Source organism: Henckelia pumila, chromosome 2, assembly GCF_033568475.1.
Source record: "Henckelia pumila isolate YLH828 chromosome 2, ASM3356847v2, whole genome shotgun sequence".
Taxonomy (NCBI): Eukaryota; Viridiplantae; Streptophyta; class Magnoliopsida; order Lamiales; family Gesneriaceae; genus Henckelia; species Henckelia pumila.
Genome location: NC_133121.1, coordinates 533666 through 550366, shown reverse-complemented (window position 1 = coordinate 550366; position 16701 = coordinate 533666). Strand labels below are relative to the sequence as shown.

Genomic DNA, 16701 nt, shown 5'->3' with positions numbered 1-16701 from the left:
GCGAGTGAAAAAATCGAATCGAAAATCCAAAAAATTGAAAATCGAATTTTCGGTTTGATTTTTGGTTTAAATCGAATTTTTGGTTTCGGTTCGGTTTGGACACCCTTACTTACACCAAAGAAACTAGCAAAGAAGTGCTCACGTTGATTGCTCATCATAGCAAAACTGTTGTATGCATTATTATTACTCTGGCTCACATATTTATACAATTTATTTGTTTTGTTTTGTTTATTTAATTTAATTTAATTTGTTTTGTGACGTGGAAACTCGTAGTCCCTATCTTTCGGTGCGCTCTGAATAAACCATCGGACTAACGCAATAGCCTGCAAACTACGAATTTAATTTAATTTGTATATATATAAACAACATTATTATATAAATTAATATTATAATCATAAAAATTATTGAAGAGTAATCGCATGGGATTGTGTAGTATAAAAATGAATTTGAGAACCATGAAAAAGAAAAGAAAAAAAGAAGGAAAAAAAAAAGAAAGAAGGCAAGCCCAATGTGGTCGTGGTGGGTGGGGTAGTCTACTGATACGCAATTTTGGTCTTCACATACATATTCATTGAGTTTGAGTGTTGAGAATTGACGATCATTTACAAAATTCAATCAATGGCGAGGAGTAGATCGTCGTCCACCAGGTGGCGATTCCTAAATCCCGCCTATTATCTTAAGAGACCAAAGCGTTTAGCTCTTCTCTTTGTGCTCTTTGTCTGCGCCACTTTGCTCTTTTGGGATCGTCAAACTTTAGTCCGCGAACACGAGGTACAATTGCCGTTTTTCTTTCGATCACTTTAGCCTTTCCTTTCCTTGATTTGATTGTATGTGCTAGCTAGTAGAAAGGAAATTTGGTTGTTGCTTTGTCTTCTTGTGCTAGTTTTCCATAGTATTTGATTGATGGGATCCTCTTTTTCGTATTCTTTGTTTCAATTGCTTTTTGTTGATGCTTTGATGGTAATTTAGCTCGTAGGTGTAAGAATTGTAATACCGCCGCCGCTTTCTCTTTTTTGCAGGAAGAGGTGTCTAAACTAAGCGATGAAGTTATTCGGTTAAAAGATCTGGTAACGTGAGAGTTTCATATTTTTTCAATTTGAGGTTGTACTATGTTCCTTTGTAAATCTGGGTTTTCTTTAAACCCTCATGTCTTTCCAATTCCTTATTGTGTTTCCGGCCAAGATTTCATTCAATATCAGTCTCATGTAGGATTATGTGTATGTTTGTGCCTATAGGCATTCCCAGTAAGTTTGGTTCAAGAAAGTTTCTCATTTTCGTATCATATCATGAATATAACCCTCACAATACATAACGGTTGAATGTTTTGGGCAATCTTTTCCTAGGATCGTCCACCCCCATTTTTCTCCTTAGCAGAGTCGCTAGTTTTGGTGCTTTCCCTTTCATTCTTACTTAATTAGCGTGGTGCTAAGAATTTGGTGGATAAATTTAGCTTGAAGAAATAAGGACTGGTCAAGAAGATGCTAGAAAGGAGAAGTCTAGTGCTCAAGGCCATAGTTCAGGTAGACATTCAGATGTTGCTGATGATCCACTTGATATTGAACGGCGAGAGAAAGTTAAAGATGCCATGATTCACGCATGGACTTCATATGAAAAATATGCTTGGGGTCAGGACGAACTCCAGGTATGATTTCTGCTTCTGTTGGCGTTGACTTTTTTCCCTTAGTACACTGCCAATCTGGTAAGTGGTAACAGAATCCTAGAGGTTAATACCTGTTGGCTGATGAGATAAATACTGTGCTCCCATCTTCTGAAATTTGTTTCTCATTCAATTTATTATCATCTTGCCATTATGTTGCACATTGTTCAATTCATATGGCAATCCGTAGTAAAGGTTCGAACAGAACTAGAAATCACATTTCTCTTTGGTTCTTTCATTTCTTTTAATTCAAGCTTCTGTACTACAAGCTCTTGAGCCTCAGTGTTTTAGTTAAGTAGTTATGTTATGTCCTTTCATCATTTAATTGTTTGTAGGGGCTAAAATTTAGAGAAGATATAGCCTAAGAATTGTTTGTTAATTGTCCGTGATCTCAAATTTTGTAACAGCCTCAAACTAAGAATGGCGTCAACAGCTTTGGTGGTCTTGGAGCAACATTAATTGATGCTCTCGACACACTATACATTATGGGTTTGGAGGAGCAGTTCCAAAAGGCTAGAGAGTAAGTTGAGGTTTTGTTTTGATTGATCTGAGGATGTATCTTCATTCTGTTTCCTTACTTTTGCCACTTGAAACTCGTGTTTTAATTCCCCTCAATAAGACAATAACAGCATATCATGACGTGCTAAAATGGATTTTCCGTGATGAATGAAATTTATTTCAATAGTTTGACTTTTTTATATTTCTTTAACCATTCTCCTAATGACCTTCCAGCCCGAGGAACTTTTTGACTTCTTTTCTTTGAGCTGCTACTCATATTTGAAATCTAAAACAACACAAAATGAAAGCTGAAACTTAGTGGATAGAGATATGAATGAGATGAAACTGTTGGTCTCCTGTGTAACATCTTCTGTTTACATTCAGTATCTCATATTAAGTGACTGAAGAACTTTACCTCCCGTCATTGTTCTTTAATGCATCTTTATTATGGCAGGTGGGTTGCAAAGTCCTTGGACTTTAACAAGAACTATGACGCAAGCGTGTTTGAGACAACCATAAGGTTGCTTTATAAGGTTTAATGTGCATTTTTTATTCCTTAGTCATTTGGCACGCCTGAATATACATATAATCTTGCTAACAAGGTTCGACTTTTTCGATTAGGAGATAAGGAACCTTTCAAGCTCTTTTCTGACAGTTCTAGTTTTTTCGACAATCCAGAGTTGTAGGTGGACTTCTCAGCTCATATGATCTCTCTGGTGATAAAGTTTTTCTTGATAAAGCTAAAGATATTGCTGATAGACTTCTGCCTGCATGGGATACTCCTTCTGGCATACCATATAACGTTATTAACTTGGCCCATGGGAATCCGCATAATCCTGGGTGGTCAGGGGTAAGTTATCATTTCTAAAGTAAGCTCCATTTTTTTTCCAAGATGCAGTTAAGGATTTATTTGTTCCTAAACTTGAGCCTATATTATTATCTAAAGCTCTTGTTATACTTTATTTGTGTGTTGAAATAAGTTGTCTTGAAAACAACTCAGCGGTTCTTTGATGGACTGGTTACTTTCTTAATTTACTCTTGATCTTGCTCTTATGGCTTACCTACCATTCACCAGCACGTTTCTTTAATTGCTAAGAGAGTTTTATAACATACCACTTTTTATCATAAATTTTTCTCCTATTAGTTGAAATTACCATTTAGACTGATCCACAGCCTGTGTCAAAGATAAAGTCACTTTTTACACATAATAATCGAATCAGTTTCTCTTTGAACAGCACCTCCAAACTTATTCTATTTAAGCATGCATGAATGCAGATATGATATTTTATTTTCATTTAGGGTGATAGTATCCTGGCAGACTCTGGCACCGAGCAGCTGGAATTTATTGCTCTTTCCCAAAGGACAGGAGACATCAAGTATCAGCAGAAGGTATTTTTGTCTAAAAATTTATTCTTTGACAGGTGAGGAAATGCTCGCAAAGAACTGAGAGTGACTTCATGAAGCATCATTGGTGATAGATCATGTATTTGCCTACATTGAGCTATATTTAGATGGTCAGGATTTCAATGACTAAGAGGACTTTGACCCAAGCAATACCAAAACACAAAATAAGATTAATGAATCACTTGGGGATAAATAATTCCACTATTTTTATATTAGCACAAGCAAGCGACATAAAATTCAAATAATGAATGAAACACCCACACACAGAACAGACCCACATGTGCGGTCTCTCTACTTCCTTTCTGGATTCTTCACTTGTCAACCAATTAAACTATGGTTTATCCAGCTTTGGCTCTTGTCCTGTGTCCCATTAGTCTGGCCCAAGTTACTTGGAATCATGACAATGACCTGTCAGATTATGATTTTACTTCACAAATTTTTATGATTTGTCTTTCCTCGATTTTAACTAAATCCAGACCTAAACGTTTCAGGTGGAAAATGTTATATTGGAGCTTAATAAAACCTTTCCGCCGGATGGTTTGCTTCCTATATATATTAATCCACACAGAGGAACAAGATCTCACTCAACCATAACCTTCGGAGCCATGGGGGACAGGTGTTTATGTATCTGAAACATTTGATATCTTATGTTCTGATAGATATTCATAAAAGCCGCATTATTATGTTCTGATAGTTTGTACTCTGGAATATTTGAATACTGATCAATATTTATAAATAATAGTTATTAGCTTATTTATATTGTTTAACGAAGGAACCGAATAATGCAGCTTTTATGAATATCTACTCAAGGTGTGGATTCAAGGAAACAAGACCGCTGCAGTGAAGCATTATCGGTACGTATGTCCTCGCACAGACATTCACATATGCTCATGAATATCTTGTGTTTCTTTGGCTCTTTCATTTTACGTGCTCATCTTCATTCTGCTATCACCTATCATTTTGTCCATATGTCACTTTCATTTGCATTTCATTATTTTCTCTTACACTTTTCTTAGTAAAATTAGTTTCTTTTGTTGGTTGGCTGTTTTTTGATTACCATTCAAGCATTACTGAATTCTTGTGATTGTTTTGCTTTTCTGCAATCTTCTAACCATCGTGCTATTCATTCCTAACAGGGAAATGTGGGAGACATCAATGAAAGGTCTTCTTACCTTGGTTCGGAGAACTACTCCTTCTTCTTTTGCATATCTCTGCGAGAAGAACGGAGCTTCCTTGATAGATAAGGTGGTTTATCTTTGATTGAAAAGGGTTGCTAAAGTATCTATTTTCAAGTGTTTTGAACATTTTCTCTAATTCTTTAGACAATTGCAGATGGATGAACTTGCATGTTTTGCTCCAGGAATGTTAGCATTGGGTTCTAGTGGTTATGCTCCTGACGAAGCTAAAAAGTTTTTATCTTTGGCAGAGGAGGTATTTGCACCAGTTTCCTTGCGTCAAAGTTTCATGAGCTGATATGCCTGTGAAGTAGGTGGCCCTTCACTGCTCTGAGTGAATAATTTTGACCTCTTTGTGCAGCTAGCTTGGACATGCTATAATTTCTACCTGTCAACACCCACAAAATTAGCTGGAGAAAATTACTTCTTTAATTCAGGACAAGTAATTTTTTCCTTTGTCCCACACATTTATTGCAGATATATCTTGTACTAAGAAAGAAAATGTGCTGCTGTCTTTTCATTGTTTGATGGGTTTAGTATCATACAGGATATGAGTGTTGGAACTTCATGGAACATATTAAGGCCAGAAACAGTCGAGTCACTCTTTTACCTCTGGCGTTTGACCGGTAATAAGACGTATCAAGAATGGGGATGGAATATCTTTCTAGCATTCGAGAAGAACTCCCGCATAGAGACAGGATATGTTGGATTAAAAGATGTGAGTTTCTTTGCTTTTAGTATATTTTCTGGTTCTTATGTTTGGTGTGGGAAAATTAACTTACTACTATGTTTTTCCCTGGCATTTGATGATCCGTTAATTGATACAAGTGTGTGATATCGTTGTTAATTGTGTTGCACGTTCTTCATGTTTGCTCTTCCAGTTTTCTTGAGAGACATGAAATTCATGCCATGACATGCACTTTTTTGAATCTTGCTCAAGAGATCATGGATGAAGGTGTGAAAATTATTTTCTACTTATTGTCAGGTTAACACTGGCGTGAAAGACAACATGATGCAAAGCTTTTTTCTGGCGGAGACGCTTAAATATCTGTACCTTCTTTTCTCACCATCTTCGGTCATTTCACTGGATGAATGGGTTTTCAACACCGAAGCACACCCTATTAGAATAACTCCTCGAAATGACCACGTGGACACAACGGGAGCATCAGTTGGAAAACATAAACCAGAACCTCGATCACGTGCCAGGAAAGAAGGCAGATTTGGTGAGAACTAGGCAGCGTTCGGGGCTGTATCGAAGAAATAGAAATAGATAGAGAAGCTTGTGGATTCAGCCATCTGGGAGCTGGAATAACCCATGCGAATGAATCTGTTTTGAGTTGTGACATTTGACCAATACTAGATAATGGTTGTATTTTAGTGGGAACTTCTTTTTCTTACCAAGTAAAAGTTACATACCATTTTTTGGAACGGATGATCGTTAGAGAGATGCAAGTGTGTACTATAATACTCATCAATATTATCTCTGAGGTTGAATTTATTATCCGAGTCTCTTCCTCTATTGTCGAGAATCGTATGTCAAATAAAGTTGGAAGCAAACGTAAAATCAATCAATGCAAAACTATGAATGGTTCTCCCATCCATATCACCAATTACAATCCCAATTCTTGGCTAGCCCACAAAGGCAGCGGTGCTCGGATCAACAGCGGTCCTCGTTTAACAGGATGCTCGAAAGCCAAGCTCTCCGCATGAAGCTGGTGGCCTTCATACCGTGCACCCTTCCATTCATGCACACCTTCATACTTGACATCCCCTCGAATGGGAATTCCGAGATACTGGCAATGCAACCGGATCTGATGAGTCCTTCCGCTACTCGGACACGCTCTTACTAGTACCTCAGCTTTCTCCAAGTCACACTCACACGTAGCATGGGAGGATTTCTCTTCCACAACAATGGCATTTTCTTCTTCACGTTTCTCCGAGGCAGACGAGACCCCGTTTACCGAGATAACCTGAAAGGAAGTTTCCATGTTCTTGACAATAGATCCACCGGGGAGCGAGCGGCCTACATCTGAAGTGGCGTAAACTCGCCAAGCTCCATGCTTTGATCGACCATGACCCGACTTTATGACGATGTTATCCCATTTGGGAACAGTTCCTACACAGAAAGCAATGTAAGATTTATTGACGGTGTGTTGAGTGAATGCTTGGACGAGCTTAGCCGCCACTTGATGCGATTTGGTTATGAGTGTGACGCCGCTTGTATCACGATCAAGACGATTGGCTAAATGGAGTTTGAGTTGTTGCTCCCCTGATTCAAAGATTGGAACTTTTTAAGAAATGAAGTAGTGAAATCCAGAGAAAAATGTGATTTGATTGGTAGGTACCGTTATCGTTGAGCAGCTTATGAACAGCAGACAAAACGCTTTCGCAGTAGATTCCCTGAGGCTTATTGACGGCGACGAGCCATTCATCTTCGAAGAGAAGGTCAGTTTTAGAGAGAGAAAAAAGAGATGATTTAGAGGAAGCTGTGAATGCTCTGTTCAACTCCAAGGTTTTGGATATGGCGGGCAATGGAGGGGACAGCGGCACTGGGTAGCCGTTCGCCGGCGTTAGGGTTTCCGCAGCCATGGAGAACAGAGAAACAGCCAGGGGCATTCTTGTCATTTCCCGAGTGTCTAAATTTATTCATCTACCTTTAATAAATTAATTTGATTTTTTTTTTTTTTAGCTCCACAATGAAAAGCTACTTGTTGGTATTTTAGACTTTGGTATATGATTTTTAACCAAAGAAACTTGAAAAGAATTAGAGGCAAAAAAGAAATCAAAATAGGAGAGAATTACGTGAGCAGTACGGAATAACTCGATCTATATTTCAGAACATTGCAGAAATTAGGACTTTGTGATATGAGTTTTGGGTCTTAAAGAGGTGCACCGTTGGTTTTAAGTTTTAATTAGCAAAAAGACCAAAGCGAGCATTTTTAGAAAATAATTGGGACGAAATCGAGAGCGTTTAAATATTTAAAATTGAATCGAGAAAAGAACAAATTTTAGGATTGAACAGAATTTTTCCTGTTTTTCTTCTAGTGGTCAACATACTTAAAAGGCGTACGTAGGGGTACAAACGAACCGAATCGATCCGAATAATGATAAAATTTTAAGGTTCGAATTCGGCTAGTATATTCGAGTTCGAGCTCGATTCGAAGTTCGATAATTTCAAATATTTTGGCTCGAGTTCGGCTCGAAATGAAGTTCGAGTTCGGTTCGAAATATTCGAACATATTCGTGAACTATTCGGATATTATGGTTCGAAAAGCTCGAAATGTATATATATTATTATATAATTATATTATATTAATTAAATATTAAGAAGTGCGACTATTCGTGATCTATCGAACAAAGTAATTTTGGCTCGAGCTCGGCTCGAAAAAGAGTTCGAACATGTTCGAATTCGGCTCGAGTTCGATAAGCTCGAATACGAATCAAATATTTATCGAGCGGACTCGTAAAGCTCACGAACAGGTTCGGTTCATTTGCACCCCTAGGCGTACATGCATAAATTAAAGTATATGTATATCCAAATCAACTCATGGCAATGTAAGGGTTTGGTTAAAAAAAAATTATTTTAAAGAAAAAGCACTTAAAAAAGAAAAATATTTTTTTAAAAGCTAGAATTTTTGATTTTTTTTAAACTCTGCTTATATATATATATATATATATTTAAATTTTTAAATAAAAAAGTATTATCAATATTTATCAAAACGTTAAAACCGTTCTGATTTTTTTTTTAATTTTAAAAAAATAAAAATAAAATCAATTGAGAAAGCTAAACTTAACTTATTACAATACAACTTATCTTATCTATCTATCAAAAGTCAAAACTGGCAGCTATATATAAGGCAATTAAAATTGAAAACAAAAATCTCATTAATTAATCCAAAATTTATTAATGATTACTCCATCGATCAAGCTGCTAAGTAAACTACAGGTAGGAAATTATTATCAGACATTAATTAAGAGGCGCGAAGGGAGTACGTAGATCTACGTGGGTGATGATGATGAGGCTAATTGTGGCGTACTACTTACTACTCATGAGCCATTGAATACACTCTTGAGGACTCATCCCATTGATAGCATTCCAATCTTCCATAATTTCCACTGAGGAGGAGTTATCATCTGTATCATCAATATTCATCTGCAAATCATCTTTCTCATGCACATTATTATAATTATAATTACTACATGTTTCCCCACCACCGCCTAATTGCACAATATTATTATTAATTCCCAGCTCCAACAAGTTTGACGTCGACCTTTGATTCCAATTGATCATATTCGTCGTCTTGTGTTGAGCCCCATGTTGATGCATGTTGATAACTTGTAAGACATTAATAAGTATATACTTCAAATTAATTAAAGTTGATGAAATTAAACTTATAAGACATGATATATTTATATATATGTGCATGTAGTACGTACGTACCTGCTGGTGACATGGAGAAATCCTGATGTTGAGGTGTGCTAGTAGGATAATTAATAGTAAGATGATGATATTGTTGTGGGGGTAATGTTGTTCCTGCATCAGCTTGTGCATGAATTATATGATTAAGAAGGCGAGACTCATTCATGAAATTATTATAAGCTGGATGACTTGGAAATAATATTGGATGATCAGTTTGCTGCTGCTGGCATGATGAGGCGCTGCTTAATGCAAGAAGTCGTTCATCGCATTGCAAAAGCTGTATATAGTGCTTGTCAAGGGTTTTGGGAGGGAATACCAAACAATGTATCCTGAAAATATATATAGTAAATTAATTAATAAGGAATATTATGCATATTGCTTGCTGCATGTTAATTTTTGGACACAAATTAATTAAGTACATACAATATATACATATATACCTGGATACAAGAGCATGTCCCCCAGTGAAATCATGTGAAGGTTCCCAAGTGGTATGCTTTCGTGGTTGGGTGTGGGTTTCTCGAAAAAAGGAAGGCTGTTCATTCAACTGCATGTATATATATATATATGTATGTACAAATTAAAGAAGATGGATGTATAACATCATGAATAATTAATTAATTAATTTTTGAAAATAAATAATGACCTGGATTTGCAAGATTCCGCTTTGATGGTTGGCATAATTAATTAATTTGATGGCGATAATATGAGACCACTTAATCTCCATCTTCCACTTCAACGCTCCAACCAACACCTCCCAAACAAATCTGCGTCTTCCATAGTATATTTTGGCAATCAAATCTCCAGTATTGCAAGATTCACACTGCATGCATGCATATTATATATATATAATTCATTGATTAATTAATCCCGAAACAAAACTAAACAAAAAAATTAAAAATTATTTAAATATATATATACCTTCCAATCTCCAATGATCAACGCAGTTGCAGGGAGATTCGAAGCCTTGGGCGTGTTAATGTTGTGCTGCAAGTGAAGATGATCATTACGGGAAGAAGAATCCATGTATGTATACGTGTGCTCCAGATATATATCAAATTCAATCTGCAGTACGTTTCAACATTAATACTACCATTCTCTTTTTTTTTTTAATTTTATTATATTAATGCTCTAAACATTAATTCTACCCTATCCAGGATTCTTAATTAATATATATATTTAATTACGTTGATAAAAAAAAATCACTTTTAATTGGTTGGTATTTGATTAGTACAAGACTCTCTCTGATGATCCATATTTTTAAGAGACAACTAAAGAATCCTAACGCGATTCGATATCTTGCATGTGATTGTTGTCTTTTTGTCCGACAAGAATTAAATTATAATTAAGAGACTCATGGGCCGTCAACCCAACACATGACATTAACGAAAGGCCCATAACTAGTAGAAATTTTTATTTATATCAATTAATTTTTTTTTTTTTTAAATATTTATCAACGTCCATAAATTTGTAACCGTAGATATAAACTTTTAAAAATAACATGAAGCACCATATATCGAAGTAAAAATAATACAAAATATTTTCCTCAAATAAAATAAAATAATACAAAATGGAGAAATCAAAGAACGCATAAATTATGATCGAATTTTTTTTATTAACCATTAATTTATATGTAAAATCTTCAATTTTTTTATTTTTTTTTGAAATTTTGAATCTTCATTCTTGAAATAGTGTCGTCAATAAATGTTACAATAATTGATATTTGAACTTGTTGGGGGGTGGGTGAAGTGAAAATGACAACATGGCATGCGTCAGCATGAGGTCAAATAATTTGAACAGGTGTCTTTTTTTGACCCCAAATTTGAATTCAATTTTGTTCGTTGCTGGTACTATGTACTATGTGTATTTATTTTTTTGAAATTATTGTTCTAGTATATTTATTTTGTGAGTATTGACATCCACGATTTCAAATATATGAAAATAAAAACATTGTTGTGGATCATGTTAGTCTAACTACACAAATTACAAATCAATAAATACTAGTCCTCATGTACACATATGTTATTGTTTTAATGATCGATACTATATTATCAATTATTGTAATGTTGTATTTTTGATGTTTTATCAAAAGAGACCAAAATACAATTCAAATATTTTTAAATAAATAGTACTAAAGTAACCTGGTGTAAATGATTTATATTTTCTTGTAATGTAAGGAGACCCAAATAAATTTCTCAAATTTCAAAATAGAAGAAATTTTGGTTTCATAAGGAGAAGGAAATATTTGGGCAGTAAGAATTTAGCTTGGCGCCTTTCCTTTCCCGTCCCTTCCCTTATAGCTCTGCCCACACACTAAAAACACCCACCTATAATACACCGTACACTGGAAATGCGATGATATCAAGTTTAATTTTCATTTTTTTTACCCTTTCGATCAGATTCTGATGTGTGTATCTAGTGTGCAATTATTTTGTTGCTTGAACGAGTGAACTTGGGCCCGACTCGGCATTTTTCGAGTAAGTTTTGGGAACTCAACCTTTTTCTCTTGTTCTTGGTAAGACCAAACAAATTAATTGGTTAAATTTTGTAACTTTAGTTTGTTTTTCTCTCTTTATGCATTTGGCTTGTTGCATGGGTGATTTTGGCCCCTACTTTACGCCTAATATTAACATCTGGGCAGGAGTTTGAAGTGGGTATATCGATTTTGGTTCTGTTGAAGTGGTATACATGTTGGTCTGATCTGTGTATAGAATAGAGGGGATTGTGCACTTGCATTGCTTTAATTTCTGCTTGGTGTTAAGTTCTATGCTTTTCTTGCTCGCATGATATATATCTTGGAATAGAACGTGGGCAGACTCATGTGGGATGTTGAAATATTGTTTTGTAGATGAAAATGGATGCGTCTAAAACTCCTATGAATACTGTATCGAGGCGAACCAGAAGTCGATGGGATATATTTTACAGAAATCTCTATAATGAGTTGAAGGCACAAGAAAGTTCGGGGACTAGTGTGGAGAAACAAGATTCTTGGATGAATGGTGGAAACACTAGTGGTGTGGAGATAACTGAGCAGGATGATGAGGGTTCTGGGACGAGGGATGTTAAGAGAATTAGGAAAAAGGTTTCAAAAATATCTGGTTCAGGTAAGACCGGGGAAACTGTAAAAAAGATGATACCTGAGGATGCCAAGAATGATAATTTGGCTGGGGTAAGGATGCGTCTGAGGAGCATGAAAAAGTTTGATTTGAGGGCTAAGAAAGATGATGACGATGCTGAGAAGGGTGATGATGAAGTTATATATTTGGGTGAAGAGGTTGTCTCAAATGGGCTTAGTTCGAAAGTGGGCTCAGAGTCAAGATCCGGATCACATTCAAAGCCAAGTAGTGTGGATGAGATTGTCTCACGTAGCTCAAAGCAAGTGAAGAAAACAAACTTAATTGCTGACCAGGTGAAGAATGGTGTTGTGCATGGTAGAGGAAGGCCAGGAATCAAACAACTGAATGAGCGCAGGCCTGATGATGCTTCCATCAATTTGGAGAATGCTGTAGATTCAGAAGATTCAGCTGATTCATGGCTTTATGGATCAGACTTTAGCAACAAGGATGATGCATCTGATGAGGACTATAAAGAGATCAAGCCATCGGGTTCTTATGGTTCACATGTTTCGCATTGCAACAATGATGCTGAGCGAACTGTTTATGATGAATGTGAAGTAGACGATGATGATAGTTCTATTAAAATAGATGCTGATCCTGGAGAAGAGAACAGTTCACATATGCAATCACACACGATTTCCATGCCTCCAAAGAAAATACATGAACAGGGAAAATTAAATTGCCCAGTCATTGTAATTAAAAGTGATGAATCTGCTTCTTCCAGTGACGAGGAGTCTGAATCTTTGATAAAGGAGGGTGGCTTCCAAAATAAACATACACCTAAAAGGAGTCAAGCTACAAATGAAGGAGTTAAACTCACCAAGAAAAAGATTCGACTTAGAAGAAACCTTGATATAATCCGGATGCTTGAAGACTCTATAGATGCACTTGGTGAGAGTGCATCTCCATCTGAAGGGAGTGCTTGGACACAAATAAACCTTCCTTTGAAATTCAGGTTCGAAGATGAGGTGCAGCCTCTACCAGAGAAAACGGAATGGGAGAAGGAAATTGATTCTCTCTTCGGTGATCTGGAAATGGGTCTTCGAGAATGTGAAATTGGCTGCCCTAATTCTTCTGAGGTATATGCTCATTTCTTGTTCCTAGGATTCTCTGATTTAGTTTATGCTAAACTATTAATCATGATCATGTGGGTCGGTATTCATTTTCCAGTCTTTTTCTCTTTTGATTTGAACAACTATCGTGCAAAATTTGAATTACTGCTTTCAACTACTTTTCCTTCCATTATTTGATTTTGGAGCCTATAATACTATAGATTTTGTGATATAATAAATCTATTCCATTTCATCTTCCTAAGAGTGCAATAGCTACTATCATTAGATTTTCATCCTACCTGACATCATTTCACAATTTGTCGTGTTTGGCCATATATTTGTGTAGCAGTTCCAAGAAATTTAAACCATTTCATGATCAGTGTTTGTGTCATTATCTAATAGACCTTTTGTTATGCATGGGCCATGGCTATGGATAAGTCTCTACTCTCCCTTTCTTTTGATGTGTCCTTTCTAAAAAAGCCTGTTAGAACAAAACTTAGTTAGTGAAGTTCAGTTTCAAGCATAACTCATTCTATGATTGCTGACTACATCTGTGCTGATGTTCAGACTGATAATGATGACATAATCTCTCCAGAGATTGATACAAATCCAGCAGCTAGTTGCCAAAGAGGGGAGCATTATCATATGCTCGATGAAGAAATAGGCATTAGATGTAAATACTGCGGAACTGTGCTTCTTGAGATAAAATATGTCTTGCCAACTTTTGTAAGTTTGTTGACTTAATTGTTTCATCTTATTGATATCACAATATGGTTGTATTGCTGCTGTTTTCTTTTTGCTTAAATTTTATTCATATTTCAGTTCAGTCAATCTATTCACGATGAACTGTGTTACCTGGTCATAATTACATACCTCGATTTCAATGTTTGGGAATTTTCCTTGTTAGAGACTTGCTAATTTCTTTAATTCTTTTGTAAGAAAGAGGGTAATGGCATTTAGAATTGAGTTCTGTTAAAGAATTGATAGTTCCATCTTCTGTTTTGTAATCTGCACTATCTGGTTAAAATTTTATTTGCATTCCTTTGCAGTACACACCCCCTTTAGGCAGAAGGGACAGGAAAGAATTTGCCGGGTCACGAAGCTTCATCTCTGATCAAATTCATTTGCAATATCCTGCTTGTGGAATCCCCGATCATGCTGTTCGAACCAAGGGAACCATATGGGAATTGATGGCTGGCATTGAAAATGAGCTTTATCCCCATCAACGCGAGGGTTTGGAATTTATATGGAAAAATGTAGCTGGAGATATTCAGCTGGAGAAACTAAAATGCCCTCTTTCTGATGGTGGAAGGGGATGCATAATTTCACATGCCCCTGGTACAGGCAAAACCCGACTCACGATAGCATTTCTCTTGACATTTATGAAGCTGTATCCAAACTGTCGGCCTGTGGTCATAGCTCCTCGTGGCATGCTTTTCACGTGGGAAGATGAATTATCAAAATGGCTAGTAGACGTGCCATTTCACAATATGAACAAAGAGGAGTTGTCTGATGATGAAAATAATATAGCTTCTATCTTTTTGCGGCAAGTAGGAGGTGGTGGAATCGGCTTAGAACATGTTCGGCTGGCAAAATTGCTTTCTTGGATGAAGAGAAAAAGTATTCTAGGAATCAGCTATCGGCTTTTTGAACAGCTTGCTGGAGATAACGAGCGAGGACGACAAAACGAGCAAATTAGGAAACAACTGCTCGAATCACCAGGTGTTTTAGTGCTTGATGAAGGGCATACCGCTCGAAATAGCAAAAGCCTCATGTGGAAGGCTTTGACAAAAGTTGCAACACAGCGACGCATAATGCTAACCGGGACTCCTTTCCAAAACAATTTCACGGAGTTGTACAACACACTCTGCTTGGTCAATCCAAAATTTGCAAATCATTTCAAGTCGGATGAAACTCGACAAACTAGTACCAAAAAACGTGGGAGAAATAGTGATGCAGCCAGAAGCAAATTTATGGATTTTGCTAGTTCCATCTGCAAAAATACTGATGAAGAGCTAAAGAAGCTCCGAGGGATGCTCGATCCATTTGTTCATTTGCACAAAGGATCCATACTTCAAGACAGTCTCCCCGGACTGAGAAACACTCTTGTTTTCTTATATCCAACTGAACTGCAGAATACCCTTCTGGAAATTGCTACCAGAGAAAGAAACATTTTCCACAGGATTCAATTGGTGTCCCTGATCTCTGTGCACCCTTCTCTCGTATCTGAATGGAAGCGGTTCTCTGATTATAAAAAGGAGTTAGAAGAGATAGAGCTGACTTTTGATGCTGGAGTGAAAACAAAATTTATCATGAATCTGATATCGCTAGCTGATGCACTGGGTGAGAGGGTTCTAATCTTCAGCCAGTTTCTTGATCCTTTAGTCTGTATCAAGAAACAACTTGAGTCCCAATTTTCTTGGTATGAAGGCAAGCAAGTGCTCTACATGGACGGCAAATCTGATGCGAAAAATCGCCAAGAAAAAATATCTTCTTTTAATGATCATTCAAGTAAAGCAAAGGTGCTTCTTGCCTCACAGAGAGCATGTTCGGAAGGAATTAGTTTAGTAGGAGCTTCTCGAGTTGTATTAATAGATACGGTTTGGAACCCTTCTGTGGAGAGACAAGCCGTAAGCCGAGCCTTCCGGCTTGGGCAGAAAAAGGTGGTGTTCGTATATCGTTTGATGACATCTGGATCAGAGTTCATGCAGTTCGCACAACAGGCTGAAAAAGATCGAATGTCTCAGTTGATATTTTCGCCTGTGGATGAAGATACTTATAGCAGCGAAAGGTCTCGTTGTGTGTCGGATGACAAAGTTTTGGATGCTCTGGTTAATCTCGAAAACTTCAGGCATAGTTTCGCAAAGATAATTCACCAGCCAAAGGAATCTGATTTGATCGAAATCTTCAAGTCTGTGGATCTTAGGTAGCACGTAAGTAAGTAAGTAAGTAAGTAAGTAGTCGTCAATTATAAACAAATCAGCTCTTTTTGCTCTTGTCAATGTACCACGCTCAGCTGACCCATATTAGTACTTAAATTTCTAAATCCAAATCAGTTAGCTTCGTTTCTTGAATTTAATTTAATTCTTCTTTTTTTTTTTTTTAAGGATTGCGAATCATGTATTGAAATACGTGCGAAGAAATTAATCATATTGTGGTAATTAAAAAGTTTCCATTTGATTATAATAGCAGAATATACCATTAATTTCAAAATAAAATTTTCTATTCCATTGGAAACAAGTTGGATAATAAGCATGAATCAAATCTTACACCGTAACTGAAAAAAAGAAAAAGAAAAATTTTAAATTTTAAATTTTAAATTTTAAATTCTTTTTTTATTGGAAAATAATTTAAAAAAAATAGTTGGTGCAATGTTAAT

At 36.3% G+C, this 16701-nt stretch overlaps 3 protein-coding genes and 1 long non-coding RNA gene across 6 annotated transcripts; 2 read left to right on the top strand and 2 right to left on the bottom strand.

Annotated features, from left to right (window-relative positions):
* The first annotated feature begins 525 nt into the window (after nt 1-525).
* On the top strand, nt 526-6232 carry LOC140879496 (mannosyl-oligosaccharide 1,2-alpha-mannosidase MNS1-like). The gene is made up of 14 exons (XM_073283232.1): nt 526-771; nt 1020-1067; nt 1451-1642; nt 2065-2177; nt 2610-2675; nt 2834-3005; nt 3455-3544; nt 4051-4175; nt 4348-4413; nt 4696-4804; nt 4892-4990; nt 5096-5176; nt 5282-5452; nt 5720-6232. Exons 1-14 carry the CDS (start codon nt 619-621, stop codon nt 5966-5968), a joined length of 1734 nt encoding a protein of 577 aa, XP_073139333.1. The 5' UTR covers nt 526-618; the 3' UTR covers nt 5969-6232.
* Nucleotides 6233-6273: 41 nt separating this feature from the next.
* On the bottom strand, nt 6274-7394 carry LOC140881950 (RNA pseudouridine synthase 1). The gene is made up of 2 exons (XM_073287636.1): nt 7080-7394; nt 6274-7003 (listed from the first exon to the last, which is right to left on the bottom strand). The coding sequence occupies exons 1-2, from the start codon at nt 7357-7359 to the stop codon at nt 6345-6347; spliced, it is 939 nt and encodes a 312-aa protein (XP_073143737.1). The 5' UTR covers nt 7360-7394; the 3' UTR covers nt 6274-6344.
* A 2274-nt stretch (nt 7395-9668) lies between these two features.
* Nucleotides 9669-10191, bottom strand: LOC140880033 (uncharacterized). Its single transcript, XR_012149576.1, has 3 exons — nt 10076-10191; nt 9801-9977; nt 9669-9701 (listed from the first exon to the last, which is right to left on the bottom strand). It is a non-coding gene; the product is annotated as an uncharacterized lncRNA (long non-coding RNA).
* A 1186-nt stretch (nt 10192-11377) lies between these two features.
* Nucleotides 11378-16324, top strand: LOC140882837 (SNF2 domain-containing protein CLASSY 3-like). Of its 3 annotated transcripts, none has more exons than XM_073289049.1 (4): nt 11378-11631; nt 12003-13349; nt 13890-14048; nt 14372-16324. In XM_073289049.1, the coding sequence occupies exons 2-4, from the start codon at nt 12003-12005 to the stop codon at nt 16250-16252; spliced, it is 3387 nt and encodes a 1128-aa protein (XP_073145150.1). In that variant the 5' UTR covers nt 11378-11631; the 3' UTR covers nt 16253-16324. The 3 variants fall into 3 exon arrangements, with proteins under 3 accessions (XP_073145150.1, XP_073145152.1, XP_073145153.1); XM_073289051.1 differs by having other exon boundaries at nt 11378-11669; XM_073289052.1 differs by lacking the exon at nt 13890-14048.
* Nucleotides 16325-16701: the final 377 nt, after the last annotated feature.